At 42.8% G+C, this 20670-nt stretch overlaps 1 protein-coding gene across 2 annotated transcripts in view; it reads left to right on the top strand.

The window, feature by feature from the left end:
• FER1L6 (fer-1 like family member 6) overlaps window positions 1-20670 on the top strand; it is a 122028-nt gene that overhangs the window by 13006 nt on the left and 88352 nt on the right. Inside the window, exons 1-10 of one of the 2 annotated variants that reach the window (XM_083748949.1) lie at window positions 869-948; window positions 10275-10357; window positions 12037-12166; window positions 13864-13918; window positions 14016-14147; window positions 14504-14566; window positions 15903-15981; window positions 17062-17218; window positions 17794-17980; window positions 20427-20619. In XM_083748949.1, the coding sequence (XP_083605075.1) occupies window positions 908-948; window positions 10275-10357; window positions 12037-12166; window positions 13864-13918; window positions 14016-14147; window positions 14504-14566; window positions 15903-15981; window positions 17062-17218; window positions 17794-17980; window positions 20427-20619 (1120 nt within the window). In that variant the 5' untranslated portion in view covers window positions 869-907. Of the gene's footprint in view, window positions 1-868; window positions 949-10274; window positions 10358-12036; window positions 12167-13863; window positions 13919-14015; window positions 14148-14503; window positions 14567-15902; window positions 15982-17061; window positions 17219-17793; window positions 17981-20426; window positions 20620-20670 lie in introns of those variants that run through there. The other variant, XM_083748950.1, reaches the window with a different exon arrangement.

Here is a 20670-nt window from a genome sequence, read left to right as displayed (position 1 = left end):
GCGCTCCCGTCGTTCAGTCCCAGCACCTGCCAACCTAGCAGTTCGAAAGCATCCCTGGATGCAAGTAGATAAATAGGGACTGCTTACCAGCGGGAAGGTAAACGGCGTTCTGTGTGTTGCGCTGGCTCGCCAGATGCAGCTTGTCACGCTGGCCGCGTGACCCAGAAGTGTCTGTGAACAGCGCTGGCTCCCGGCCTCTAGAGTGAGATGAGCGCACAACCCTAGAGTCTGGCAAGACTGGTCCGTACGGGCAGGGGTACCTTTACCTTTACCTATAATACCATGTGATTACATACAACAATTTTTCAGTGTCTTTCTTTATGAAGACTTTGACTGATTTTCCTGTTCTTTAAAAGTCTTCCAATGTCCTCTTTCATCTGTCTACGAAACAATTCAAGATTAATCACAGTTGCCATGCCCAGCCGATTCCCTTTTCATGCATACAATGGCCACCATCGATTCTAACAGTTTATTCTTTTCAGTGCTCTGGAATGGATATTCACTATGTAAGGTCATGACCATAGGGAAGGGCACTAATAGATAATACAACACTATATTTACTGCGGTGCAGTAGCACAATTCTATTTCTGCTTCCACCTGATTTCAGAAAAGCAACGTTTGACTGTGGTTCTCAAGAATTCTTGCGTGGAAGCAGCTTCTCAGTTTTGTGGCCGGTGAAGCATCCCCCCCCCCCCCTTATTTCATGCCCGGCAATTGAAAAGCCAACCTTTCCAGCTGAGCCAAGGAAATCTAATGTTTGCACAAGCAGCAGGTTCTGCATTCCAGGAGTGTGTTTGCAGATCTGACTAACCCATCATTTAGGAGTAAATAAATCTCAAAGACAGCTATAAGGCGGGGGAGCAGGCGCAAGATGTAAAAGGCGAGCACTGGGAGGGAAGCATTAGTCATGGAGTCGGAGCCCTCAGGGAACACTCCACCATCTCACAGGTAAAGTGAAAGGATACTTTGGGATTAGCTGGTGTGTGTTTTTAAGAATACTGTGCAGCTGGTTAAGTTTGTCTGTTTATCTGGGAGCAAGCTCCATCAAATGCAACAGGACTTACTTCCATGTAAGCATGCATAGGATCGGGCTACATCCTAACTACATTTTTCATTTTCTGGGTTTGGTGATCTGTTTGGTCACTGTGGTTCCAGTCCAGAGTTCTACAGATGTTGTCAGTGCCACTAACTCTGATCTGCTTGCTTGTGTTGCGCCTGTCAGCTAGGAACATATATAATATAAAATGGGGGTGGGGTGGTTTGGATGTCCCGCAGTGACATGTAATATGTGCCTTTCTCTGCCAACTCTGCCATGAGGCCAAGTTACTGCAGATCTGGTTCTCAGAATGTTGCTAGCGTGTACTGAATACTGAGATTCTGCAAACGTTGATATTTGATAAATGGTATGTTGAAATCAAAAGAACGCACTTGCAACATCTAAATGCAAAAATGCAAGTTCTTAGCTGTTGGGGACAATGTTTCATAAATTTCAGAAACATTATCGTCAGTCAACTCTTGTTTTGCTTTGTTTTTATGTACTTAATCTTAGAAATTTATTTTTTGGCAGTACAGTGGTACCTCGGTTTAAGAACTTAATTCGTTCTGGAGGTCTGTTCTTAACCTGAAACTGTTCTTAACCTGAGGTACCACTTTCGCTAATGGGGCCTCCCGCTGCCGCTGCGCCACTGCCGCATGATTTCTGTTCTCATCCTGAAGCAACATTCTTAACCCAAGGTACTATTTCTGGGTTAGTGGAGTTTGTAACCTGAAGCGTCTGTAACCTGAGGTACCGCTGTATTGAATTTATACTGTGTTTGTTAAATGGTTGATTTTTGTCATATTTGAATCTACCAACGTGCTCCGTATTTCATATATTTGTATTTTGATGTTTTGAATGTGTGCTGTAAGCCGCTTTGGACACAGCTCATTGTGGGAAAGCGCCATATAAGTAAACTTAATCGACCAACCAACCAACCAATGAATTGTGCAGCTTATTGGACCTTGAATGTATTCAGGCTCCACAGAGAGTAATGCAACAGGGTAGTTACACTCTGCAGGACTCTGAAACGCAGGGCTGAAAGCAAGTTTTCTCCTAGTTCAAGCGAAGAGAGGGAGAGTCAAGTCAGTGTAGTGCACTGTTAATTCACTATGCTTGAATGGACATCATTGTTAGGGCATTGGGTGGAAGTTGCTCCCTTGATTTGGCTCATTTTCTATTGTGTCGAAAGCCTTTTGCTTATCTAAAGATGAAGCGTTAGCCCATACCCATTTTTTCATTGTCCAGTGCTAGAGGAAGCATCGGTCCAAGCCAGACAATCACACCTAGCGGAATTAAGCATGTGACTATGTGGTCTGAAGCCCCACTATTTTCATGGCAATTTAAGTAGAATTTGTAACCCACGTTCTGCGCAAGAAAAACCTACATTCTGTGATACCTAAAAATTTCAAGTCTATTTCAGGTATAGGAATATTTTGTGCATATTATGCAGGTTATGCAACAGTGGTGCTGGCAGGGGAAATAGGGACATTCCAGGGTCAAATCAGAAGTCAGGATGGCTTTTGTAATTCCGGGACTGTCCCTGGAAACTAGGGACACTTGTTTCACAGAAGCATGCAAGCAGGTATACTCTATCCTGCTGCATAAATCATTCTGCTTAAATTCCTTCATATTTTACATCATTAGGGGCGGGTCTTTTCATACAATTACAAGACTTCCCCTTACCTCTCCCTTTCTGCATCCCTATTTTAAAGTTTTTTCAACAACTCCTCACACCAATTGTCTGATTACTTATTTTCTTTTTTAGCTCCTTCTCATACTTAATCAATTACAGCTATAATTCTATATTTTCATTTCCTTTGACATGTTAGCACTCTTCAATTTTACAACAGTTCTTAAGATATACTTTAAATTTCTTCCAATCTTCTTCCACCGTCTCTTTTTCTTGGTCACGGATCCTGCCGGTCATATAGTCAATCACCTTCGTCTGCCATTCTTCCAGCGTGGGTAGCTCTTGCGTCACAAATGTGCTTTCAGTTCCTTAAAGATGAAGGCATTTAGGATGGGCTATTTCATTCACAATCCTGGGAATCAGCACCTTCAGTTTCTAACTTGTCTATTTATTTCCCACAGTCTCCTCTGTGCTGGGTTAGATATTAATGGTGTGCATTATGCAAAACAGCCCCATTCTGATAGTGGAAACCCATTAAGCTGTCTTATGGCCGTGTGTTTTGAAAAGCACCTAAGCATCAGCTAGAAGGCAGATTCCTTGAGCTCATGCAGTGAACAGCACAGTCCATGTCAGGGACTAGAAAAACCTTATGCAGGAATCATTTGAGCTATGGTAAAAAAAATGGCATCCAATCCAAGGCCCATCTAGTCCAGAATTCTGTTACCCATAGTAGCCAATCAGATGCTTCCGGAAAAGCCACAGGCAAGACATGAAGGAAATATCCTTGGCCCACTCTTGCTCCTCAGCAGATAGTACTATCCAATAGCTTCTGAACTGGGAGGCTGCATGCATTACTGTGTTTTTAATATTTTGTTGGAAGCTGCCCAGAGTGGCTGGAACAACCCAGTCAGATGGGCATAATATAAATACTATATTATTATTATTATTATTATTATTATTATTATTATTATTATTGACATCAATCCTCCTTGGTTAGAATTTTCCAGTCTCAGACTGAAGTTTCTCATTCTGGCCAGATGCTAGAAGAGTAGTTGATTGGAACTGATTGAACTTAACATGCAGAATAAGAGAACAAGAAGAACATACATTTAAAGAAGACTGAAAAATGTTTATTGAATATATGGGGGTGGGAAATTGTGTACACTTGAAAACGCTGGCAGCATTAAGATAAATTCATAATAATAATAATTTAATAATTTATTATTTATACCCCGCCCATCTGGCTGGGTTTTCCCAGCAGTGTAAATAAGTGTAAATAAGATTTGATGGATGTAATAATGGAATTTCTGAACGGTTTACTATATGTAAAATATGCAGGGATTTATGGTATGCTAAATGAACCATGGAAAGAGAAAAAGGGAAGCCGTTGATATTTTAAAGATGTTTATTTTATTTTTTATAAATATTTATTAAGATTTTTTGTGAAAAAAATACATAGATAATAAACAACATTGCTTATATCATAACAAAATTTCATAACTTGTTTAGACTTCCTCACGTCTCCTGCTCCCACTTACATTGTTGAAAAGTTTTTTCAAGCAAATTATCATCTTGTTTACAATCTTATATCCACTCATTTAAGTATAGTCTAATAATTCTCCAAAAGGTTTGTATTTTCCTTGATCTCACTTATCATCAAATTCCAATCTAATTTAGTGGTGGCCAATTATTTATGATCAAGCATCCTTCTTAACATTCAACCAAATTACAATATTTTTGTAAATAAATCTTAAATTTCTTCCAATCTTCTTCAATCCTTTCTTCTCCCAGGTCTCGGATTCTGCCAGTCATCTCCGCCAGTTGCATATAGTCTGTCAGCTGCATCTGCCACTCTTCCAGTGTGGGTAGATCTTGGGTTTTCCAATTCTTGGCAATGAGTATCCTTGCTGCCGTTGTTGCATACATAAAGAATGTTCGGTCCTTCTTTAACACCTTCTGGCCGACAATACCCAGGAGGAAGGCCTCTGGTTTCTTAGTGAAGGTATACTTAAATACCTTTTTCAACTCGTTATATATCATTTCCCAGAAGGCCTTCACTTTAGGGCAAGTCCACCAGAGGTGAAAGAATGTTCCTTCATTTCCTTTACATTTCCAGCATTTATTATCAGACGAATGGTATATTTTGGCAAGTTTAACTGGGGTCATGTACCATCTGTATATCATTTTCATTACATTTTCCTTCAAAGCATTACATGCAGTGAAGTTCAGCCCAGTGGTCCACAACCTTTCCCAGTCCTCAAACATAATGTTATGCCCAATATCCTGTGCCCACTTTATCATAGCAGATTTAACCATTTCGTCTTGTGTGTTCCATTTTAACAGCAAGTTATACATTCTTGATAGTACCTTAGTCTTTGGTTCTAACAATTCTGTCTCCAACTTCGATTTCTCCACCTGGAACCCTAGTTTTTTGTCATTTTTAAAAACTTATTTAATCTGGGCGTAATGTAACCAGTCTCGCACTTTACCCTTCATTTTCTCCAAACTCTGCAATTTCCAATTGTCACCGTCTTTTTCTAATATTTCCCAATATTTTGGCCATTTGGCCTCCATATTGGGTCTTTTTCGGGCCTTAGCTTCCAGAGGGGAGAGCCACCTCGGAGTTTTATTTTCCAACAAGTCTTTGTATTTTGTCCAGACATTGAATACTGCTTTCCTGACAATATGGTTCTTAAAGGCCTTATTGATTTTAACTTTGTCATACCATAAGTATGCATGCCAACCAAAAGCGTTGTTAAAACCTTCCAAATCCAACACATCAGTGTCTTCAAGAAGTAGCCAGTCTTTTAGCCAGCAGAAAGCTGCGGCTTCATAGTACAGCTTTAAGTCTGGCAGGGCAAAGCCCCCTCTTTCTTTCGCATCAGTTAATATCTTAAACTTAATTCTGGGCTTTTTGCCCTGCCAGACAAATTTAGAAATATCTCTCTGCCACTTCCGGAAACACTCCGTCCTGTCCACAATTTGCAATGTTTGAAACAAAAACAACATCTTTGGCAATACATTCATCTTAATAGCAGCAATTCGGCCTAACAAAGAAAGCTTCAGTTTTGTCCAACTGTCCAAGTCTCTCTTAATTTCAGACCAACATTTTTCATAGTTATCCTTAAATAGACTCAGATTTTTTGCTGTTATATTTACCCCTAGGTACTTTACTTTTTTAACCACAGTTAGTTCTGTTTCTCTCTGAAACCGTTCTGACTCTGTATCTGTCAAGTTTTTCCCCAACACCTTAGTTTTCTGTTTATTTAGTTTAAATCCCGCCACCCGACCAAAGTCTTGAATCAGTTGTAATACTCTTTTTGTACTAGATTCTGGCTCCTGCAGAGTCAAAACTAGGTCATCTGCAAAAGCTTTAAGTTTATATTGTTTCGCTCTGACCGATATTTTAAAGATGTTTAAATGAGTATTCAAAATTGTAAAACAGAAAATTTTATTAAAATTGTATGAAAAAAGAGGCTCATAGAAGTATATAGTTGGAAGAGATCTTGGATGTCATCTAGTCTAATGCAGGAATATGTGGCTACGATCTCCTCCAAGCATCTTCCAGTGATGGAGAGCCCAACACCTCCCAAGGAAGCTTGCTTGACCTGGGAAGGAGCAGGGCAAGGGGGAAAACCACTTAGAGAGCCATGTTTTCTAGGCACAACACAAGTGGAAGTGTGAATAAGCTCTGAGAGTGTGGGATGCGATGCTCTTTTGCCCTTCTTTGCCCTTCCTCACTGAGGAAGCTGGCAGGGTGCTGAGGCAGCTGCAGCTGTTGCAGGCAAAGGACCCCTGGACGGTTAAGTCCAGCCAAAGGCGACTATGGGGTTGTGGCGCTCATCTCGTTTTCAGGCTGAGGGAGCTGCCGTTTGTCCACAGACAGCTTTTTAGATCATGTGGCCAGCATGACTAAACCACTTCCAGCACAAGAGAACACGATGACGGAAACCAGAGCACACGGAAATACTGTTTACCTTTCCGCCATAGCGGTACTTATTTATCTACTTGCACTGGTGTGCTTTCAAACTGTTAGGTTGGCAGGAGCTGGGACAGAGCAATGGGAGCTCACCCCATCGCGGGGATTTGAACAGCTGACCTTCTGATCGGCAAGCCCAAGAGGCTCAGTGGTTTAGACCACAGCGCCATCCACATTACTGTTGTAGCTGTTAATGTGAGCCAGTGCAGTGAGGTGTCATGGCTACTCACATCTCTGTGGCTTCTTCTTCACCTCCCATTGACCACCGTTCCTCTCCACCCCTAGGAACAACGGTGAGTCCTGAGGAGCACCATATTGAGGAGGCTTCTGTTTTTTAGCCAGAAGTCTCCTCAGATGGATGCTATGCAGAAAACTGAGCAAAACTGGGGTCCCCATGCCCCACTCCCCAAAAAGTACTCCAATTCTGGGACAGAAGTAGGTTTTGCTGTGCAAGAGTAATTCACCTTTAATTTGTGCAAACTGAATTTCGCCAGTATGTGATTGAATCCCACCTGAAAATAGCAACAGCCTGGAAGGACCCCTTCTGCCCCTCTGGAAAAAAAATTTGTTGACAAATTTGCTGGATGTGTTACCAAAGTCCCCTGCAGCAGAAACAAGTTGGTAACTCGTCTCACTCTTTCAGATTCAGATGCCCTCGCCTGAGCTTTCCCCCCTGTAATTAATTCATGTACTTTGGCAGTTCTGGAAATAAGATATAACTGATCAGGTAACAAAAACTCCTGCCTTTTGAGGTCTCTGTAACCTGAATACATTTAGTTTAGTTGCAAACGGTCAGGTATGAACTGCAAATATTAAGAATGGCAGATGCAACTGATAGACTATATGGAACTGGCCGAGATGACTGGCAGAATCCGAGACCTGGGAGAAGAGACGGTGGAGGAAGACTGGAAGAAATTCAAGACTTATCTACAAAAATATTGCAAACTGTATGAATGTTAAGAGGATGCCAGAGTATAAACAACTTGGCACCATTAAGCTAGATGAAGTGAAATATGAAGAGAAGCTAAATTTAAGAAAAAGCAAAGTTTGGGAAATTTTAGGTTATATTTTAATTTTTGAGATTTGAATTAAAGTTACCTAAATTAGAGAAACAACATTGGAAAATTAGATAATAAGAATAGAAAAAAGGGGATAAATTTGCTGGATAGAAATTTATTGTCAGGAATGCAGGAGCGGGAGATGTGAGGAAGTCCAAGAAGTTAAGAAAACTATGTTAAGAGATGTGTTATATTATATTGTTTCTTTGGTACTGTAATTAAGATAAAAAACTATCAATAAATATTATTTAAAAAAATGAACTGCAAATATTACTAGCTTGTTATTACTCAGGTAAGAAACCTGATCTGCTGCGTGGACCAATGGTGTCAAATAGTATGGGGAAAAGCCTTATTAGAAAAACTAACCAATAAACTGAAACTGACATGGGAACAAATAGAAGATACCTTCACCCCAGTATGGTTCCACTTTATTGCATACACAGCCCAACAAGACAACAACAAGAATCCACCAACAGCATATGAATCAATATGGCTAACCTGATCCAAAACACCCACCAACCCCACTCACACATGAAAACAAAGTTCACAGCCAATCACAAACAAACAACCACACCCTAGGTCAACCCCAACCTCTCTCACCACCAAAGGAGCACAAGCGAATAGTAAAGAGAACCCGCACAAGCGACACTGACACAAAACCCCACACATACACTAAGTCAGCCTTTCTCAACCTGTGGGTCCCCAGATGTTGCTGAAGAACTACAACTCCCATCACTCCAGCTAGCAAGGCCAGAGCTTAGGGATGATGGGAGTTGTGGTCCAACAACATCTAGGGATCCACAGGTTGAGAATTGCTACACTAAGTAGAATAGAAGCATTACCACCCAACCCCAACCCCACTCACCATGCCCCCCTCCACTTCTTCCCCCTTTTCTTCCTAATGTAACACTAATGTCTCAACAAATGAAACTGATCTGTAGAAAATGTAACTTGAAAAAATAGACATTGCACATACTTTTGTAAACCAAGAAATCTTTAATAAAAAGTAAAAAGAAACCCAATCTCCTGTTTTACCAGCATGTCCCCAATTGATGCCAACAGGCTAATTCAGAATTCTGTACCAAGAAAAACTATTTTTTTATTTAAACAAAGCAGGAAAGTCACTTCCACACTATACATCTGAAGAACTTTTTTTGGGGGGGACAAAGAATCCTGAGAACCATAGTTTACCCTTCATGGTGCTATAGTTCCCAGCACCCTCTCAAGATTCTTTCAGGGAAGACAAGTGCATTCAATATGCATAAAATGTGTGACATGGATGTGGCCAAAGAAATTCAGCTGTGTGTCTTTGCAAGCCAAATCCTGTGCCCAGTATGGAATTTGGGACTTTTCCTGTCCTTATGCGCTGTTATGACATACAGACTGCCCTGCTCAAGTGCAATACCACTGAAACAAGTTCGTTACCAGAAGATTGGGAAAAGTTTACCCAATATATGCAAAAACTAAGTGATAATCAAATTATGTTTGTAAGTTTTAAGGAAGCTCTGTGACAGGAAACGGTTAAAACGGTAGAAATGTGTAAAAACTAATAAAGTGAAGGAATTTCAGATAAAAATGAGGGAAGTCAAAAAAGAGAAGTAAGATGTAATTAAGATGTATGGAATGTACAAATTTGTTTTTATATTTGAAAACCAATAAAATATATTATATAAAAAAGAAACAAGTTCGTTACTGCACACAGAGGAAGCCAAATTTGTTGGTAGCAACATCATATCTACTAGCAGCAAACTCATTTTCAAAGTGTGGATTGTTATGTAGCCAAAACAGCACTATCTATGCAAGGAGATATCAGCAGCCTGGGTGCATCTCAAGCTTTGCAGAAGTCCAACAAGACTCTGGGGTGGGTGGGTGGACTCTAAGAGAGGCTGCTCTTCCTGCTTTGTGATATGGTCCTCTTTGGCTGGAGATGGGTCTTGCTCAGTGGTCCATGTTGAAGTTGGCACTATGGTAGCTCCATGTGACACCAACACAGTTCAGTGGTGATTGCCTGGTGACTCTGAAGTCCAGCTGGTGCCGGTGACCTGACCTTGGATGCCTCCAAGACACTCATTGTTTTGTCTTGGTAGAGAACATCATGTTCGTGATGTTGTGATATGAGGACAGTCTGAGCATCCTTTGTTCATTCTCATTCCTACTGCCAATACCAAAGTGGCCCATGTAGCTGTTCCATGTGTGATGGTCATCTCCACCTTTGGCATTGATATCTCCCACCAGGAATAGGTGTTCACAGTCTGAGACCTTCCTGATAGCCTGGTCTAGTTACTCATGTCAGAGCACATAGTGGGAATGTAAACACTCAAGATGTTAACTGGACCAGAGGTGATTGAGGGAAAGCAAACATTCTGAGACCTCGGTTGGTGGTTCTGTCGCAGACAATGGGGAGTTCCTTACTGCAAAGGTCATGAGCTGTGATCTGAAAAACAATGGAGTATCTTGAAAGAGGCTGGCTGGCTGGGACCACTCCACACTGCAACATTTTGTTGCAGGCCCCACCTGTTTCTGTGACTGCTCTTTTTTAAAATGTTATTTTATTTTATTTTTTTGCAGGAAAGGGTTGTTTTCTGGAATAAAGCTGAAGAAGAAGAAGAAAGGAGAGAAGGGATTAACGATAACAAACAAAGGAGCAGTGGGTAAGACCTACTAGGTCAATAATACAGCTGGTTAGAATGGAGGACAAGTTATTTCAGCTGAGCGTCAGGGACAAGTGATAAAGTGAGTGATAATATATGATGTTTGCTTTAGTGAACCCTGCCTACTTAGGGTACTTCCAGCTGAAAGTGTCTGGAGAATCCTTGCAGGGCACAAGGGGACGATGTCGTTCTCCATGCTGAAATGCCACGAGAGCTGATGCAGGGTAGTTGCTGAGGGACTGAGCTGCACATCAAGAAGTCTCTGGTTTCACCCCGATTGTGAACTTACTAGCCAAGCCGTGCCCTCTCAGCCTCCCTTTCTCCACATCTGCAACCTGGGGGATAATGTTGTGAGGTCAAGACTACACAAATACACCAGGACAAAGTCTTAATTTGCTCTGCTGGTGTCCCTGTGGAGTGCCAACCTTGCCACCATTCTCCCCATCCAGGTAAGCAGCAGTGACACCTGTTTCAGGATGCCACCTGTTTCACCACATTGGCCGCTACTGTCTGTATGGATCTGAAGTTCATAAAACATCTAGCACCTGTTGGATGTTCAGAGCTTCAGGTCATAGGACTGTTATTGATGGCATACCTTCCAACACAGCAAGGCCCAAATCCAGGACACCATCTTCTGGGTTTGAAATCACATGCAAGACAGACACATGACCTGTGTGAGATCGCAGACCTAGAAAGGCACTTTTTTGGGCACTGCACCCAAAAATGTGTGTTTTGGTGTGCCACACAAGATTGTGGACCCCCTCAAAAAATGTTTTTTGGGGGCAAGATCTTGACCTGAAATCGCACAAGAGCAAGACCATTCAAAATGGCCACCATGTTCTTCTGGGGCGGGGGGACAGGATGTCCGGGTTTTTCCAGGGCAGTTGACAGATATGCAATGGTTCACAAGGACTGGCTGAGGAATGTGGGATCTGAACAGCAACAAGCAGGGGCTGTGTATCCCTACTGGCAAGCAACTAAATTGAAATGGCCTTGGTCCTGTATACCTGAAGGAGCGTCTCCACCCCCATTGTTCAGCCTGGACACTGAGGTCCAGCGCCAAGGGCCTTCTGGTGGTTCCCTCATTGTGAGAAGCCAAGTTACAGGGAACCAGACAGAGGGCCTTCTCGGTAGTGGAACGCCCTCCCATCAGTTGTCAAGGAAATAAGCAGCTATCTTATCTTTAAAAGACATCTGAAGGCAGCCCTGTTTAGGGAAGTTTTTAATATTTAATGCTGTATTGTTTTTAACACTCGATTGGGAGCCGCCCAGGGTGTCTGGGGAAACTCAGCCAGATGGGCGGGGTATAAATAATATATTATTATTATTATTATTATTATTATTATTATTATTATTATTATTATTATTATCATCTCAAAGTCTGTGTCCAATGAAACAGTTGTACTAGCGCAAGAAGGTTTAGCTGCTCACCCTCTTCTTTCTACGCACATCCCACACACCCTCTAAATCTGTTCCTGGGTTTTCCCCAACCCATTTACAGATTTATGGGGTATGCAGTGGGAAAGTCCATAGCAGCACAGCTAAAACTCCTTGGGCTAGCAGAACTGTTTTGTTGGGTACTGCCCCAGAGTCTATATTTACAGGTGAATCACTCTTTCTTTCTTTCTTTCTTTCTTTCTTTCTTTCTTTCTTTCTTTCTTTCTTTCTTTCTTTCTCAGGTGAGCCTGATGACACCGATAGCCTACATCAGGAGTTCTTTACAGGTCAAGATGGGGAAGAGGGTGAAAATATGTATGACGACTCAGCCTCCACCAGTAGCTTTGGTGCCTCAGGGCCTCCCCAAAAGAGGTATTGTGCTGCAGGGTCACAAAATGGCCGCCCAGTCCCTCTGCCCTTGAGGAAGGCACTGCTGCTGTTGACACGGTCAATGACAGAACACCAGTGTGCTCAAATAGCTTATCTCTTGGTCATTGTGCTTATTCACAGTCTAATGGGATGTCCTTGTCAGCAAAATGTTGTCGCCACGAGACAGAACTGTCACTAGATGGAAGTCTGGGGTAGGAGAGAATGATGGGAGAAGAACCAGGAATAGGCCCTGTCAACAAACATGGCGTGGAGAATGGACAGTTAATTGTCACAGCCTTTCATAGAAACAAAGAGATCAATGGTCTTGGATGTAGACTTCGCTGTTGTCAGAATAAGGGCAGCTGCTGACTCCAGTGGAAATTGGACCAGCCTTCAAAATCTATTTTATAGCTAAAGCTGCAGAGTAAATGGAGCAATGTTTCTCTGACAGTGATATAAAGTGAAGAAATAAAACCATCTGGGTAGCAAGCAAACAGGCCCCTGTACATGCCTAATATACATTTTTTCGTTGAGCTAACCCTAAAATCCCAAAGAGGGGTGGTTGAATCTGTCCATTTCTTTTTCTGTTCCTCATTTTTTTTATTGTGCACATTGTTGCAAAGCAATTCTCCCTAAAATCACATGTTTCTATGCACATTTTATCCAGGTATTTGCATTTTTGAACACATGACTTGGCAGGAGAATTGCATTGCAAAATTCAGATTTCAAAGAATGGCTGTGTTTTGTTTTGCAACATGTTTTTAGAAAACTAGATAGATTTGTCTTTAAATGCAAACTCAACCAAATCTCTCTCCATCCCTATCATATAGGTGATATTCCACATATGATAATAATCCCTGTCAGCCAGGATTCAGCACACCACCAACCATAGAGTTTTACAGCTACTGTAGGGAGATCAGCTGGACCAGCAAGGATAGACCAGGCCAGCTGACAATCCTTTGTTTCTGTCCAAGATTCTGGGTTGTCTGTCAAGCTTGCTTGTGAGCTAGTAGTTGAGCTGAGGCCCGCCATGTCTTCACACAGTAGTTGGTTCTGAGGGTCACTTACAAATGTTTAGCTTAAAAATGCAAACCAGATGAAATCCTTCTCTCTCTCTTTTTTTAAATTTTTAAATTTTTTTTATTGATATAGCAAGAAAAAAGAAAAAACACAAATACCAAATTACACGCAGGAATAACCATAGACACATATTTTTCTTAACAAACAATAAAACATATATTGGTCTTAACATTAAAGACCCAACCTCCCATCTATTCCATATTTCCATTTCATATTACTTATTGCCAAAACACACTTTTATCATAATTAAACTTTTTCTTAATATATCTAATTTCTTATATCTACCTTGCAACTATTACTCAAGTTCCTCGAATGCTGCAACAGAATTTAAACTACTATATTTATTTTTCAAATATTCTTTCCCATTTCGAAACAAATTCCTGTTTTGATTTATTCTTTATTTTTCCTGATAGACCATCTAATTCGGCATATTCTGTCAGCTTTTGGGTCCAATCTTGTATAGAGGCGATTTCCAGATGAAATCCTTCTCTATCCCTGCCTTTAACTAAACTCATAATGGTATAGGTGCTAAGCTGAATCACATTCTAGTTGTTAAAAGATGGAAAAGGCACAACATCTTAAAGGCTGACGCATATCCTTGTGTTCTGAAATGGAAACAGAGCGAAGGTGGAGTCAAAGGTCCATGAAGGCGAGGTGAAATCACAGAATTATCAGGTAAATTGGGACAGGGAAGTTGTCCATTCCTATAACAAATGATTGAAGCCTCCCTCAGTAGGAAGCTACAAGCATATCCTTCATTTCACTCTCACAGATTGCCATAACCATCATTGAAGCCCGCCAACTCGTTGGTGAGAACATAGATCCCGTGGTGATTATTGAAATTGGCGATGAAAAGAAGCAGACAACCGTCAAAGAAGGAACCAATTCGCCGTTTTACAATGAAGTATGCACTTTTCTCTACCACACAGTACTCTGGGGGTAGTCATTGCAGTGTCTTCTGGATGCGGTTGAACTCCCAGTTGCCATCATCCCTGAGCACCGGCCATGTTGGATGGGGCTGATGGAAGCTGAAGTTCAAAAACATGTAGAGGGCACCACCTTGGCCACCCTAATGTGCCAAGAACTGGCTTGGTTTTGTGTCCGTAAATGAATAAATAAAGTCAAAGCCAACTCTGCCCCCTGCTTTATGGTCTTCCATAAAGAATCCTGAGGACCGTAGTTTGAGAGTGGCTGAGAATTCTGTGAGAGAGAGATGTAATATATATTAACTTGAAATTCTGTGGTTTTTTCTTCCCACAGTATTTTGTGTTTGACTTCATTGGACCCCAAGTACATCTCTTTGACAAAATTATCAAGATCTCGGTGAGTATATGCATCTTTAGTTGGCCAGAAACGATTTGTTTTTCTGAACCAGGAAGCGTGGAGAACAATGACCAAAGAAGTGATGAGATCAGATTTCTCAATTATATAAAAGAGAGGCGAGACTTGTAGCTGGACAAACAGAAAACCGTTTTGACCATTTTTATACGGATAGTTTTGCTCATGCATTTTTAACATTGCCTTTGAGTCTTGGAGGTAAACAGTAATTGCAATCATCTATTAAATTACCAAGTCTGTTTTCTGCTTCTTGGTTCTTGCATTTTGCATGGCACCCTTAACGCAGCACTTAAGGCCAGGCTGTAAAACTCCGCAGAACTCAGACCATAAGGAAGTATGTCAGATTCTCAGCTAATGTAAAAAACCATGTCTCCTTTGTTGAGACTCGGAGATTTGTCTTGGTTGCGGATCATTCTTGATTGCTGAGAGGACACATTAACTTGCTGCCTGGATAATAACGTTCACTGTGGTGATAATCAAATATTCATTTTAGTTACCGTGCTGTATTGCTTTGCAAATCAAATGTGTCAATGGAATAAAATGGAAAGAATGAGACAAATAGGCACTCCGTGGGAACAAATTGCAGAATGCTTGGCAGAAATCTTTATTCATCTTCAAATCAAATTTGTGATTGTTTTATTTAAAAAAAAAATCTATGTGCTTTGGTCAGGGTTAGCAATGCTTCGGAATACCAGTTGCTGGAAGTCGCAAGAAGGGAGAGTACTCTTCTTTTCAGGTCCTTCTTGTGGGTTTCCCACTATAAGAAAAGGACTCTGGTCTAGATGGGCCATTAGCTTGATTAGCAGGTTCTTCCGATCACAGAAATGTAGAGTTGGAAGGGACCCTGAGGGTCATCTAGCCCACCCCCTGCGACGCAGGAATTCTGCCCACAGCTGTCCCTGGTTAACAGCCAGATGCACTGACCCATTCTGCCATTCTTACGTTCATTGTGGGAAGAGGGACAGGGTGAGGTGGGCTGAATTGCACCTTTTCTTGGTCATGTTAGAGCAGGGTTTCCCAAACCTGGCTCTCCAGCTGTTGTTGGACTACAACTCCCATCATCCCTAGCTAGCAGGACCAGTGGTCAGGGATGATGGGAATTGTAGTCCAAAAACAGCTGGAGACCCAAGTTTGAGAAACTCTGTGCTAGAGTATGACAAAGGATCAGAGCCGGGAATTAGTTACAACATACAAGGTTTTCACTGCCTAGTATTAAAAATGCTAGGCTCCTTCCATTATCGACATGAATAGTATTTGATCTCTGTTCTGTAAATGCTTCATGTACCTAGCATATAATCCTTCATGCATCTTCCTCCAACAGGTTATGCATAACAAGCTGATAGGGAGCATATTGATCGGCTCCTTTAAAGTAGATCTGGGGACCGTTTACAATGAGCCAGGTAAGATATGCAGTTTCAACTTGGCCCTTCTTTTGTTAATTAGTGATCTTGTTTACAGTTGTATCTCAAGGCTGATTCACAGAATCTCTGAGTGTATGTTTTGCCATGGGGCGGGCGGGAAACAAAAATTAGACTACAGGTTGCTCATGGCAAACAGACTACAGTCATACCTTGGGTTACAGATGCTTCAGGTTGTGTTTTTTCGGTTAAGGACCCGCCGAAACCTGGAAGTACCGGAACAGGTTACTTCCAGGTTTCGGCGGCCGCGCATGCACAGAAGCACTGAATCACAACCCGCGCATGTGCAGACGCGCCGCTGCAGGTTGCGAACGCTGCAGGTTGCGAACATGCATCCCGCGCGGATCACGTTCGCAACCTGAGCGTCCACTGTATGTAAGATTCAGGTAGGTAGCCATGTTGGTCTGACGCAGTTGAAATGAATAAAAAGATAATACCCAGAACAAACTTAGTTGGAAGTGGGCAGCTGCGCAGCGCCGATAAGAGCGGGCAGAACCAGCGGGCAGTGGGGGGTCGCCGCAGGCTGGACAAATGAGTCCCTTGGGCCTTATCTGGCCTGTGGGCCTTAGTTTGGGGACCACTGATCCAGGTCATTGTCTTCTGTGCCCTTCCTGGGGGGGGGGCTCTTGGGCAGGCGGCTCTTCCTCGTCCAGCCAATCCCTGACACTCCACTATGGAGGGCACTACAGCTTCTAACTGAAGAAGATGGCGTTTGAACCCTCTGCATGCAAAACAGATTGGCCTTTCCAGTACCTGATGGGTCTTGATAAGGGCTTATTCTTCATTTGCTCATTTGATGTGCTGCAAAGAAGTCACAATGGGAGGGTTTTGTTTGCAAAAGCAAAACAGAACCTTGACAGGCAGATTAAGAACATTTTGAATAAATGAAATACATTTACTTTCCAGAGTGTTTCCAATTTTGTTCACGGAGTGGAAAGAATAGTTATTGTTGGTGATTTGCTGGCTGCTAATGCACATGTCTCCCCCTACTCCTTCCCCCAAGAGACAATGATTTCAGAAGCTCTCCTGTGGACCATTCATGCTTGTATGTTTCCTTTCCAGGTCATCAGTTTTGTGACAAGTGGGCTGTCCTCACAGACCCTGCGGACATAAGGACAGGAACCAAAGGATATCTGAAGTGCGACATCAGCGTCGCAGGGAAAGGAGACACGCTGCAAGCCACTCAGAAAGCAAGTGATGCAGAAGAGCAGATAGAGAAGTACGGCCACAACTTAATTACGATCTTGCCGGCGTTCTGACTCTGACATATATAGATGGCAGTTGCAATGCAAAAGCCTGTGGAATGGCTTTTCTCGACTGGTATCTTACTTAGTCCTGGGCAAAAGAGGCAAACCCTCCCTGCCGCAGGGGAGTTATTTATATGCCAAACATGAACTGGCTACGGTCATTCTTTCTCCCTGGGGGACCCTGGCAACTGTAGTTTTTAAATGTAAACCACCTTGGGTGCTTTTGCAGAATGGAAGTGTATGAATGAAATTGAAATGAAATTAGCAATTGCACAAATGACCTTTAAAAGGTAAATTGCAGGCATGCCCCCCCATTAGGATCAGGACTGCAATGGGGATGGGAATGGCAAAGCCTTTCTTCTCCACTCCCAGAGTCCTGATCTGGATCAGCCCCTTCTATACTTGCTTTTTTAAATTAATAAATCTACATAATTACTTATTGCATGAACAGTATCTTGTCTAGTTTGTTCCTAAGTCTGAGCAAACATTTTTTTTTTTAAATCACTTAGCTTTCTTCAGAGAACTGGTCTTTTTTCATTTTCTGCAGGAACCTCTTGATACCCAAAGGATTTCCATCAGAAAGGCCTTGGGCCAGATTTTACGTGAGAATCTACAAAGCTGAAGGGCTTCCCAAAATGAACTCAAGCATCATGGCCAATGTAACAAAAGCCTTCATGGGCGACAGCAAGGACCTTGTGGATCCATTTGTGGTGGTCACATTTGCAGGTCTAATGGTAGGTGGGTCAACGTGATCACACATGCAACCTTTTCGTGTTGGTTGGTTGATTAGCTGCCTTGTCACCAGGCAATAGCTGTCGGGATTCTTTGGCAGATGCTGTAACAATTAAAGTGGTATAAAACATAATAATAATAATAATAATATACTTATAACCTGTCCATCTGACAGGTTGCCCTAGCCACTCTGGGCAGCTTCCAACGTAATAAAAACACAGAAAACATCAAACATCAAGAACCTCCCGATACAGGATTGCTTTCAGATGTATTCTAAAAGTTATGTAGTTGTTTATCTGTTTGACATCTGATGGGTGGGGGGAGGGGAGTGTTCCCTGTAACTTCCCTGCCTGGTTCCCTGTAACTTCACTTCTCACAGTGAGGGAACCACCAGAAGTCCCTCAGAACTCAGTGTCCAAGCTGAACGATGGCATGAAGATGCTCCTTAAAGCCGTTTAGGACTTTAAAGGTCAACACCAACACCAACCAATCAGAGTTTGTAACAAAGAGGGCTGGAACATAATCTAGATCGGATTGGGATTCCTTGCAATATTTAATCCCTTTTTTTATTGTGTCTGCATGGTACAGTATATGACATTGGTATGACATCAGTACACTTAGCGGGCAATCAGTTTTATGGCACCAAAATGTATTTTGCTAGCAGTGTGCGCTGAAGTCCAAAGGTGGATTTGTTGTGCTAGGGTGTCAGAGCACTTTGATCCGCTTACATAGGCAAACCTTAGGATTCAGTATGACCTTGAATCCATCATGCAGAATACTGACAATCTGGAGGCGCCCCAGGCCAGGAGTTATGCACCCATCAAGTAATTTAATAATGGGAACATGGAATGTCAGAGTTGGAAGGGATCTTGAAGGTCATCTCGTCCAGGAATCTTGCAACTACAGCAACCCTGACAGATGGCTGCCCATCCTCTGCTTAAAACACCTCCAGCGAAGGAGAGCTCATCATTCCCCTAGACAATCTGTTCCACTGTCAAACTGCTCTGAAGGTTTCTTTGAAAAATGCTTGGCCAGCCTCTGCTTCTGTACCATTTCCACCCAGCTGGTTCTTCACCCACCTTCTCTTTTGCAACAGGCTCTTCACCCATGGCAAAAACTCCTCCAACCGCTGGCTGCCCTCCCGTTCTTCACAGCTTGCACAAGAAACGTGCATTCTGTCAAGACAAATGCTTGATTGTCCCCTCTCCATTGCTCAAGCAGGCAGCCCATGCTTTTTGTGGGTGCTGAATAGAGTAGCAACAAATGTGCTTGCCTAATGTCAACAGAGGGACGCGGGTGGCGCTGTGGTCTAAACCACAGAGCCTAGGGCTTGCCAATCAGAAGGTTGGCGGTTCGAATCCCCGCGACAGGGTGAGCTCCCCTTGTTCGGTCCCAGCTTCTGCAAACCTAGCAGTTCGAAAGCAAGTCAAAGTGCAAGTAGATAAATAGGTACCGCTCCGGCGGGAAGGTAAGCAGCGTTTCCGTGCGCTGCTCTGGTTGCACCAGAAGTGGCTTAGTCATGCTGGCCACATGACCCGGAAGCTGTCTGCTGACAAATGCCGGCTCCCTCGGCCTATAGAGCGAGATGAGCACTGCAACCCCAGAGTCATCCACAACTGGACCTAATGGTCAGGGGCACCTTTAATGTCAACAGGCAGGCCATTGCAGAGTACTGTACAGGCACTGCCACATCACAAGACAGCTCTCACAAATGTGAAATGGGTGTCATGTGTCACTTGTAGCAGTGCCTGTTCCACTGAAGTGGTCGAGGGGGCGCATTTGGGGGTAAGGTGATTGTGTGATAATATCCATGCAAGCAGACACTACTAGCATGTGAGAATCGCTCCAATTCTGCAATCCTTAGCACTAACATGCACAGGAACAGAATAATAATAATAATAATAATAATAATAATAATAATAATAATAATAATTTATTACTTATACCCCGCCCATCTGGCTGAGTTTCCCTAGCAACTCTGGGCGGCTTCCAATCGAGTGTTAAAAACAATACAGCATTAAATATTAGAAACCCTAAAGAGGGCTGCCTTCAGATGTCTTTTAAAGATAAGATAGCTGCTTATTTCCTTCACATCTGAAGGGAGGGTGTTCCACAGGGCGGGCGCCACTACCGAGAAGGCCCTCTGTCTGGTTCCCTGTAATTTCACTTCTCGCAATGAGGGAACCGCCAGAAGGCCCTCTGTGCTGGACCTCAGTGTCTGGGCTGAACGATGGGGTTGGAGACGCTCCTTCAGGTATACAGGACCGAGGCCATTTAGGGCTTTAAAGGTCAACACTTTGAATTGTGCTCGGAAATGTACTGGGAGCCAATGCAGATCTCTCAGAAGAATAGTGCTCCCCCCCCCCCCTCCACCGGTAACGTCTGAAGGTGATTTTGTGTGCATTAGCCCTGTCGATCCCTCAGCTAACCTACAACTTTTCATTTTAGGGTCGAACTACGGTGCAGAAGAACTGTGCTGATCCCATTTGGCACGAGCAGGTCGTCTTTAAGGAGATGTTCCCCCCTCTCTGCCGAAGGGTCAAAATCCAGGTGTGGGACGAAGGGAGCATGAATGACGTGGCCTTAGCCACCCACTTCATAGACCTGAAGAAGATCTCAAATGAACAGGATGGAGATAAAGGTGAAGAGCTATGCATGGATTGGTTTTAAAAAGGCAACTCTGGACTGTTTG

This window comes from Podarcis gaigeae (assembly GCF_964106915.1).
Source record: "Podarcis gaigeae genome assembly, chromosome: 7".
Lineage (NCBI taxonomy): Eukaryota > Metazoa > Chordata > Lepidosauria > Squamata > Lacertidae > Podarcis > Podarcis gaigeae.
Note: the sequence above shows the minus strand (reverse complement) of the source record. Positions and strands in the feature narration are given on the sequence as shown.